Source organism: Crinia signifera, chromosome 1, assembly GCF_055691185.1.
Source record: "Crinia signifera chromosome 1, ASM5569118v1, whole genome shotgun sequence".
Lineage (NCBI taxonomy): Eukaryota > Metazoa > Chordata > Amphibia > Anura > Myobatrachidae > Crinia > Crinia signifera.
In genome coordinates this window covers 259,478,513-259,489,197 of record NC_139217.1, presented here as the reverse complement: position 1 = coordinate 259,489,197, position 10,685 = coordinate 259,478,513, and the positions used below count along the sequence as shown (strand labels likewise).

General features: G+C 39.6%; 1 protein-coding gene across 1 annotated transcript in view; it reads right to left on the bottom strand.

The window, feature by feature from the left end:
• Positions 1-4,102: 4,102 nt before the first annotated feature.
• Positions 4,103-10,685, bottom strand: part of GNA11 (G protein subunit alpha 11) — a 47,729-nt gene continuing 41,146 nt past the window's right edge. The window contains exon 7 of the mRNA XM_083181416.1: positions 4,103-9,167. Within this exon, the coding sequence (XP_083037542.1) occupies positions 8,977-9,167 (191 nt within the window). The 3' untranslated portion in view covers positions 4,103-8,976. The remainder of the gene's footprint in view (positions 9,168-10,685) is intronic.

Here is a 10,685-nt window from a genome sequence, read left to right as displayed (position 1 = left end):
CCGACGCGATTTTTACATTGAATCAAATGTGAATAGGGCCTCTGGGACCCTATTTTGCATTGGATTCAATGTAAAGTATTCCCCAGACCCCCAATTTTACCCCCTCAACGTCACCCCACGATTGACGCCAACCCGAAGCGTGGCGAGCGCAGCGGTGCGTGTCCTCCGACCTTTTCATACCCCTACTATCCACGTCGGCGTGGAGTTGAGTATATAAAGTGTGGCGAGCGCAGCGAGCCCGAAGCGTGGCGACGCGTATACCTGTGAAGTTATACGCGTGCGCTCACCACGCTTCGAGCTCGGTGGCTCGCCACACTTTATATTCTCCACTCCACGCCGACGTGGATAGTAGGGGTATGAAAAGGTCGGAGGACGCGCACCGCCGCCGCTCGCCATGCTTCGGGTTGGCGTCAATCGTGGGGTGACGTTGAGGGGGTAAAATTGGGGGTCTGGGGAATACTTTACATTGAATCCAATGCAAAATAGGGTCCCAGGGGCCCTATTCACATTTGATTCAATGTAAAAATCGCGTCGGTCGCATTGCATGCGATTTGGTCGCATGCGATGCGACCGATGCGATTTTTCCGACACGATCACCCCGATACAAATCGGTGTTGCCGTGCTAGGAAACAAGTACCGGCGAAAGTCTTTGCTGAACATTTTCATATAAAAGGCGATTTACATAATGGGCGGGGTTTGAATTACAAGGGTGGGAGCAGCGGCTATTTGATTCAGTGCATTCCTGTTCTTGGTGCCTGATTCAGAACGGATTGCTGGGCTGCATATATTCGGAGCCCAGCGATCAGGTAAACTACACCTGCTCTGCCCTGACCGGGAAAAATGCCACCTATGTACTAATATATACATTGCTGGCACATTCCAGAAATGTATATATTATTGGCTTAAAAGAGAAAACATTGGTGGCCAGTGCTGCTCAGTGTGGAGCAGGATGCAGGGAGGTGGGGGGTGCATCAGCTGCATGCACCTGTGGACGGGCCCGGGCGGCAGAGTATAGACAGACCCGTGTGGACATAGCACGGGTGAACAGTGGAGCAGGGCTCTTCACCAGCCAGCCGCCGCAGCAGCCAGCCGAGTGAGCGGGGCAGCGAGGACAAGTCCAGGAGGGTGCGTATGACAGGCGAGGGGGCGTACCGCCGGGCTGAAAGTGGTTAATCACTATCAGCCCGGCAGCGTACACACACACAGTGATGATGGATGGAAAACCATCCATCATCGACCTTCCTAGCGGTGATGCGGGAGCGTGCATCATCGCTAGTCAGGGGTCGCTGTCCCATACACACTAATCGATTTTCAGCTGAAAATCGGTCAAAACGCCTGTTTTGACCGATTTTTAGGTGAAAATCGTCAGTATGGGCCTTTAGTTTAAGTACATTAAAGTCTCCCATGATTATCACAACTCATTTTATGTCCTTTTAATGATCTCCTGCAATAGGCCCAGTTCCTTTCCATGTTCTGGTGGTCTGAATAGTATTAATGTAGTATTTTTTTTTTGCTCCTCGTCTGATTTTTTCCATTTTGTACTTCCTTAATAAAGTATTTCCTGATAGAACACTGTCCCAGTCATAATTTTCATTGCATCATAACCCTGTAATAGCCACAATTCCCAGATAACCCATGGCCATTATTGCAAATAGTTCAGGGATTTTATTTCTGAATCCCCTGGGAAAACAGAAAATGTTCAGTCAGTTATATTGGTTAAAACCCTTCGATTTATCACAGTTATGCAAACAAATGTTACTGTACATTTTCCAGATTTATGTTCCCACCAGACATATTGGACAGTTACATTTTAGGTATGTACCTAGCCTTAAAGCTTTACTCCACTTTATTTATTAACAGTTTCTTATATAGCACATACATATTCCGCAGCGCTAGAGTAGTAGTGGTAGAAGAGTGGTATTCCTATTCAACTCTCCGTGTACACTGTAGTGTATGCGATCATGGACGGAGACAACCCCTCATACAGACAGCTCTGAGGAATGCTGAAATCCATTATGTGCCAGGACTTGAGTCCCCTGAACACAGCAGCACTTAAAAAAGGTCTTTAAGTAAGAAACTGAATAATTGAGACTTTTTGGTTCTTTCTTCTTTCCCTGTCTAAGTCCAAGGGCATTTTACAGCTGAATGAATACATGTACTACTGTAGTTCATTTAGGTTTGTCATGTTTCCATGTGCATAAATTGTCATTTACAGTAAATCTAGTTTTAGAATTCTTCTACATACACCCACATTGACACTGTAACCACAATTGTTTCTCACATCAATATGTGAGGTAACAGAGTCCAGCGGCCTAAAGAATAATATAGAAGTTCTATAGACAACTTGGAAGAGAGATCCAGTCACTTTCTTTATAAAGTTACATTTTATTGTGCATTAGGTCCCAGTGTTTTGGTAATTTGGAATTTATTTATCCACAACAAACTTACAATTATTTTGGAATATGTACTCATACTAGCTAGGAGATTAATTTTGCCTGTGTGGATAAGCAGGAAGAGACCACATTTGCTGATGCAACCCTAAAGATAACTGGTCATGAATCTCATGCCAATTTTGTATACTTTGTACAGATTGCACAAGGGACCGGTCCATAAAGAAGGGTGTGCTAGTGTTGCCATCACCCAGAGCACAACCACCACTGTCCCTGCATCTGGCTTACAGGGTGTCTGGATCACCACCTCGTGGCTAGTAGTGCTAATGCAGGGAGCAGCCAAAAGATGCTTTGGGCATGCATCCTGCAGTGTATAGGCCAGTGATGGCTAACCTTGACACTCCAGCTGTTGTTGAACCACACATCCCAGCATGCGCTACATAATTTGGCCAAATAGCAAGACTGTAGCAGAGCATGCTGGGATGTGTAGTTCAACAACAGCTGAATAGTCAAGGTTAGCCATCACCGGAATAGGAGCTATTCTGAGCATCTATTTTTTTAAGCAGCGATTTCTATTCTGGCTCTGACCAAAGATCAACTAATACCCCTTTCACACAGACAGAGCCGGGTTACACCCAAGATTGTGTTCCATTACGCCTCCCGGGACACAACCCGGGAATGTACCCTTTCAGACTGCACTTAGGCCTGGAATCGACCAGAGACAGCCCCATTTACAAGGATCCTAGGAAAGCCCTAATACATATGTATGTCATTGGAAATGGACGTTTTTCTTGCTCACAATAGGAAAACCTTGCTGCATTGTTTCAGAAGTAGTTACAACCCTTTCATTATTATTAGAAAAGTCATCACAACATGTTTAGTTAATTAAATTTGGTTTATTTTGCTTGTGAACCATACCATCATTCACTGCACCTGTTATTGGTCTCTATTTCCTCCTCCCTCTTTATACCGAGCAGCTCTCTGATCTCTTGAACTGTCCATGTCGCCATGCTGCCGGTCTCCTCTGCTTTCCCGGGCTCTGGATGATAACATTGTCTTGTCTGAGCACAATAAAGCTCCAATCAGAGGCATTTTTAGTCCTGTTTAAAGAATACCAGGTATAGGACATTCACACTGCACTGCATCCTGGGTCGATCCCTGGTTCAACCCTGATCAGGACCAGGGTTGAAATGCTGGGATGCCCAACCCGGGATATACTATATACTATCAGGACCCTTCCACACTGAGCAAATTCCCAATATTGTTCGTGCATGTGCAATAACCTGGGAAATATTGGTCAGTGTGAAAGGGGTATAGCAAAAAACAAAGTCAACTTATACTGGAATACCTTTAAATACTCATAACTATGTGTAGAATACAGGCATGACTGCCACTACAGACATGGAATCACACGGCAAGGCAAACGCATTCAATTTGGACTATATAGTACAGATCTGTACTATATAGTCTTGCCTGCACAGTCTATTTTTCTATTCGATTTTGATGACATGGGGCCATGCATCGGGATTGAATCGTAAGAGTTTGAATTTAAATAGATTTTGCTTATATGACCAAAATCGAATAGAAAAATAAAACCAAATACAACTATGTATGGAACATTACTCCTATCCATTTCATGTGTCATTTTTCACACACAAAAAAAAAAAAAAAAAAAAGAACAAAACAAAATAAAAAAGGCAAGGCACAAACTGTCGAATTTGAAACAATTTATTTTGAGGAGCACAATATGAAAATCAAATTCCAGTGTGCATTTGAGCAATAGGGGAGATCAGTCAGCACAGGGGAACAGGAAATGAAGCAATCAGTTTAAGGAAGAAAAAAACAAAACGAAAACAAATAAAAGGGGGAAAAAAGCCATTTACCAAGTGCCTAGATACAGTATGAAGAATACAGCTTGTATAGACTAGCGGAAGGAGTTCTGTTTTAGTTCTGCTACTGATCCTTCAGTGTAGAGGGATCCAATCTGCAGTACATTCAGAACAAACTATTATGGGAGCCAGTTGCAGAATATAAAAAGTGACCCGTATATTCACATACTCTCCTAACTCCAGAAAACGTTATGGATAATTTCACCTGCGTTGCTGAAGGTTGGTGTCGGAATCAAACTTGGGCCCTTGGTTATGGTTACTGTGCCCCCCCCTGTTTATGGAGTCCATAGTCTCTGAATTCCATCTGAAGAGATTAAACCAATTCTCCTAACAGAAACTTGTTATTAGCTGTGATTTATCTAGATGTTTATAGGTTTGACAAAAGCGGCTGTGAAGGAATGTATTTGTGTTTAGGATTCTCACTTTCCAAACAAAGCTACCAATGCTAAAATATAGGTATATTTATACTGTATAGTATACCATACTAATGTAAATACGTTTTTTATAGCTTGAGTTTGAATAATAAAAAGAAAAAAAAAAAAAAACACAAGCAAATACATTTTGACAATAATTGTGATTTTACCACGGATATAATACCATTTGTATTTTGTGTCTTGTTTTTAATGTAAATCTTTTAACATACTCCACAATAAATGTGTACCCAGGACACAATTCACAGTCATTTTAGCACTCTCCCCGCTACAACCTAAAGGATTTTTGTAAGACACTTCAGTAAGGATAAAGAGGAGCAATTATATGGTCTTCAAACTGCTTTTGGGAGGTGGGAAGTGTGTACAGATATGGGTCACATGAATATGCAAAAGGATTTGTCACAAATCAGCTAAGAGTATAGACAATGCCATGCTAATTAACAGTCTCTCCATTTAGGAACACAGAAAGGTGGGAATTATTATTCAGAATAATTTGGAGTAAATAAATAATATACAAGCCTTCTGCCTCACTCCGCATTATCGTCAGCAAAAAAGGTTTACATACACACTTCTTGTAACATAGATTTACAATATGTAAATTAACAATACAGGAAAGTATTACATTAACCACATTCCTTAACACTGAAGAGCAACAATACCAGAAGACTGTTTTAGTATTACATGTCCCAGTGATTATATTTTAAACCAGTTTTGCTAAACAATTAAGAGCATATTATATGGTTTCTTATCAGATATTGACTGAAGGGAACACACTGGAATAGCATTATCTGGATAAAGAAACTAATTTGAAGAAACGAACAATGGTCTACAAAATAAAAAATATGCTTGGCTGTAAAGCCCATGATTACCACAACTTTGGCACTTTTACTATAGACAGTAACAAGAACAAATAGAAAGGGGGATGGCAACAAGAAGGCCTGGTCTGGGGAGTGTTTCTGAGGAAACAATGGGAAAAGCACAAAGGAGGTAGCAGAAAATATAAAGTAAAAACAAGTCTTTCCTATAAAAGCTTTCAATTTTGCCTTCATGACTTATAAAAGCAGAGGACCAAAACCTTGCATCTAAAACTATCTTGACAGACATCACTAATAGGCAATAGATTCAATGACGGGTTAGTAGACCGGGAATTGTAGATCATAAATTCTTTACACAGTGCAACAATGAAATGGCAATGTGGGAAGGGAGGATTGGCGTTTCGAGAATCACAATTGCATATTTTTAAAAAACAAAGAAAAGAAACAAACCTACACATAGTACATCATACAAAACAGAATGAATTGCGAAACACTGCAAACTGATAAGACAAAAAGTGATTTCAGAGCCCAAACTTATAATAAAGAATATTTAAGAAAAGTGGTGAACTTTATTTAGTGTTATCACAGGACCATACTCTGGAATATTGGGAGAGCACACATTACAGTGCAGCTGCCACCAGAACAATGATCAAGCTATTTAATTGGGCACAAGGTGCAAAGGGCAAGGAATGTCACTCTGTGGAAGAAGGCATGGTAAAATACACTGATGCCTACACCTATGAAAAAAAAGGGACTTTATGGCTAACAGCCCACAGGTACAAACCCTTCTCAACATTGGCAATAGACAGAAAAATACAAAAGACCGCTTGCAGGACTTTACCAATAGGTTACTGTAAAAGCACAATGTTATTGACACTTCTAAGGAAAACATTGAAAAGCTATTTTAGGTTTAGGCTGCCATAACATTAACTATACTGTATTCCCAAGAGATCCTGGCTGCATACCAAAAACCAATGGCACAATCATAATCCATGACACAACCAGTAGGACGGTTTCTAAACCAACACTGCAGTTATAATGTAGCATGGCCAGTGTCGGCAGTGAGGTTAAGTTTGTAACACTAGTCAATACTATAGTTGAGCATTAAACAATGCAATCTTTTGGGACAAAATCTGAATGTCTTACAGTTAAAAGTCAAAACACAATACGAAACCTTTACATAAAAAGGAACCTTTAGAAGTACTATTTCAATCATGCTCTTAATGAAAGAGTCAAGACAATACTATGTTTCGCAGCAAGTTATGTCACCTGCCATAAGAGTAAATAAATTCCCAATATATTATTTCCCTATATATACTGACGTTTCTAGGGTATAGTAGACTCCATCCAATTGAATGCATAAGGCACATTAAAAAATTGCAGAAAGCCATATTTAAAAAAAAAAAAAAGGGGGGGGGGGGGGGTTGGAATTGCAGAAAATACTCTTACCCAAATTCAGCAGCAAATGATCAACTTATCAACACAAAGTCAGTACTTGGCTTACATTGTCAGTTTTATCTGTCAATGAGATGTAGTTCATCATATATTAGTATATATGGTTTTATTTCCCCTCAAGAAAGATAAGAGCAGGTCAGAGGAAAATGGCTCCTTTCTATATTGTTACGTCTGTTGTAATACTGTGTAAATGATTGTAAAAAAAATTGTATTCACTTATCTGAAACTGAATTACTATCACAGGACAGCGTCAGCTGTACAAACTCATGTTTCAAAATAGTTTAAATGAAAGCGTGTACTTGCGGGAAGTTCAACTCTAAAAGAAAAAGACTGCAACTCTGTAAATGGCAGCTATTTTTAGTAAAGGGAAAAATGAAGCTGGCACTGTTCTGTTAAGTGTCAGGAAGCCAAAAAGCTAGTTATTTAGTATATAAAACGAATCATACTGTAGTCCCAAAAAACAAGTTAAAGAGACGGAAGATGGTAGAAGGACATTGTAATGAATTATAAAAGCTTCAAGCTCTGTACCATGGGCTCTGTCGCAATAGTAATAGGAGCTTAGTGATGACGTCTGATACGTAGTGTCATTAAATTGTATTATTGCACCTTCCTGTGAACCTAGGGATGCAGCTGAATTACTGCTATGGCACAGACCACAGCTTGGCGTAAACAAATTGGAGATTAGCATAGGAACAAAAATCAGCAGCTGGCGATTAAATGGAGTTTTGGTATTTTACAACCTTGTGTATTGTAAGGAATAACGACTCCATGTTACTGTAAATTAAAAATATTAGAAATTATCTGTGGCCTTGTGCTTTGATACGGTCACGGAATAAGTTAGTGACATCTAATATTTTACAGTAATGGTCACGTGATCCTCCAAATAATTTAGTGCCCTTTACATCTTTTCATCCCGAGAATGGCACGAATATGACAGTGCCCCCACCCCAATATAAATATATATTTTAAAGTCAAAATCCAGGCAGATCTCTAAAAGAAATATACTGTGCAATGTGAATTCTAAATATAATGGAATTACTAGTTGCCAATATCTGGCACTACACATACATTCTAAGCCACTGGTATCTTTGACAACCCCAAATTAAAAAGGGGTGCCGCGATGGATAAAGTTGTGCAGGAGAAGTCCTATTTTTCAGCCTTACTTCTGTCCAAGTTTGCTCGAGGATACTATGCAGATTTACAACTTCCTTTTTAAACTGTTCCCTGTGCAAACGTTGATACACTATGGTATTTCCCAACTATACTCAGTGGTCTTGAGACTTATCCCTGCAAAAACCAGATATGCAACCAATAAAAGAAAAAAAAAAAAGGTGAAATAATGGAGGGGAAATAACGGTTTAGATATGTTCAAAATATATATATATAAAAAAAAAATAATAATAATGATATACAATATACATACACACAAACTGATTTCGTCATCCTTAACAAGTATACAGATTTTTAGCCCTGTCATTTGTATTTAGTGTTAAAACATGCAATGCATTTTAAATTGCACCAGAATAAAATAAAAACGGAGGTGGGAAATGACTATGGGCACAAGCCCGTAAAACCCAAGTTGGAGGCCAGAAAATTCCGGCAATGGGGATGTATCTCCGTGAAAACTAAACCGAAGTGTAAGGAAGATGGTAGGATGTAAATGCATACACTACACTAAAGGCCCCATTGCCTCCATTCACCTCATCTCATCGTAATTGACCAAGAAACACATTTTTTTTGTAGAAACAATTTAAAATACATATAAAAAAATAAAAATCACATGAATTTTACCACTTATATCAAAGGCAAACTTGCAGCACTGTGCTGCATTCGCACTAATTTTGCAAAAAAAAAAAAAGAAACCCACCAATTTAAAAAATAAAAATAATAAAACAAAATGTAGGATTGGAGGCTCCTCCACATTTACAGGTGCTTCACTGTCTGCTAGTGAGTGGGACGGCACCATGTAGGCGAGAAGAAGAGTTGGGGTGCCTGGTCACACAAGGTTGTACTCTTTCAGGTTTAGCTGAAGGATGGTGTCTTTGACAGCAGCGAATACAAAGCGGATGTTCTCTGTGTCTGTAGCACAGGTGAAGTGGGAGTAGATTATCTTGTCGCTATCGGGATTCAGATCCACAAACATTTTCAGAATGAATTCACGAGCTGTTGTGGCATCCCGTTGAGGGCCTGGAAAAGAGAAACCGTGAGAATGCCAAGAAGCAAAAAGGCCATGGAACAAAAATAAATGCATGAAAAACTATGTAAATGCAAAAACAAAAACATACCAGTTGCAGCACATAGTAAAATTGCAGAGAATCAATCATTACAATGGTTCCAAACTGTGTCTGGTGGCACCCTGGGGTGCCTTGGGGAACTTGCAGGGGTGCCTCAGGTTGGTGGTCCATGAATACTTATTATTATTTATGGTCAATGGAATAGGCAACGTCAGTTTTGGTGGATGCCAATCATAAACTATGTGGACAATCCAAACAGAATCCTGTCCCACACAACAGAATAAAACCCAAGTACGTAATTACACAACTTACTTAGTTTAATATATTTATTTTAAATATTAGAAACTATTGGATGCAGTGAAAACCATTCTGAAAATCTTGGGTGCTGGGATTCAAAAAACATTTAGGAACCACTGCATTGCAATGCCTTCAACTAATCATTGACCAATCAAGGCACCAAAACCTTCATTCTATGCAGCTGTAATTGCAGATTTCATGTATATTTAGCTGGTCTATGCGACCATCCTCATCCATTGGCAGGTGACAGCAGTTGTCCTAATTAGAAGGTATTTGCACCAGCCCTATATAGCACCATCAACACACCATCCTACATGCTAACCCCTCTTTGCCACACAATAACATAACTCAATGAGTCGCAAGAAAATTCTACTTGAGGAGATTAACCGATTACTTTTGTTATTCCCCATTTTGTGAATGATAGGGCATCAAAGACCATTGATTACTCATTAATCCCACAACACCTAAAAGTTTTAAGGTCGAGTGTGGGGAAAACTCCCCCATGACACTCTTTTAGGGTCTAGAATGATCCTTCAACAGACATTAGTAATTGAACCATAGATCGGTCATTATTTCCTATCTGCAAATAGGAGAGTCCAATGAAATACATTATCCTACACTTTTCCTGAACCCAAACACTTTATTACTGTTGGAGCAAGTTGATAAATTTCAACTGGAAATGCGAGGAGTAACCACAGTCTAGCAATATCAGCAGAAGAAATAGAAGTTGGGAGTTTCACATATTGGGTTTCCACGACCAAGCAGCCTCAGATCACCATGTGTAAAACCAAATTTATTTGCTAGATTGAATGTTACAATTGTTTTGTGGGTGGGTCATGGGCATTGAGGTGTATTGTGGAGGTATTCACATTCCTCCTCTATGAAACAGAATCTGTTCCCATGGTCTTACCTTTTCCTTCCAATTAATAATCTATTGTTAAAGTCTGGATTTTGTTTTTCTTGCAAATGATCGAACCAGTGAAGGAAATCTATTATGTCTTCTGCCTGCAGGAACCCACAGAAAATAAATATATACCTGCAGATACTACTGTAGTAGCACTAGCCACTCATGGTCCCACTGTACTAAACTTCAATCCCAAACCCCTAAGAAGCTTTGAAGTGGTAATGTCTATACAAGATATAGGATACTTGTAACAGTTATACCTAGAAGATA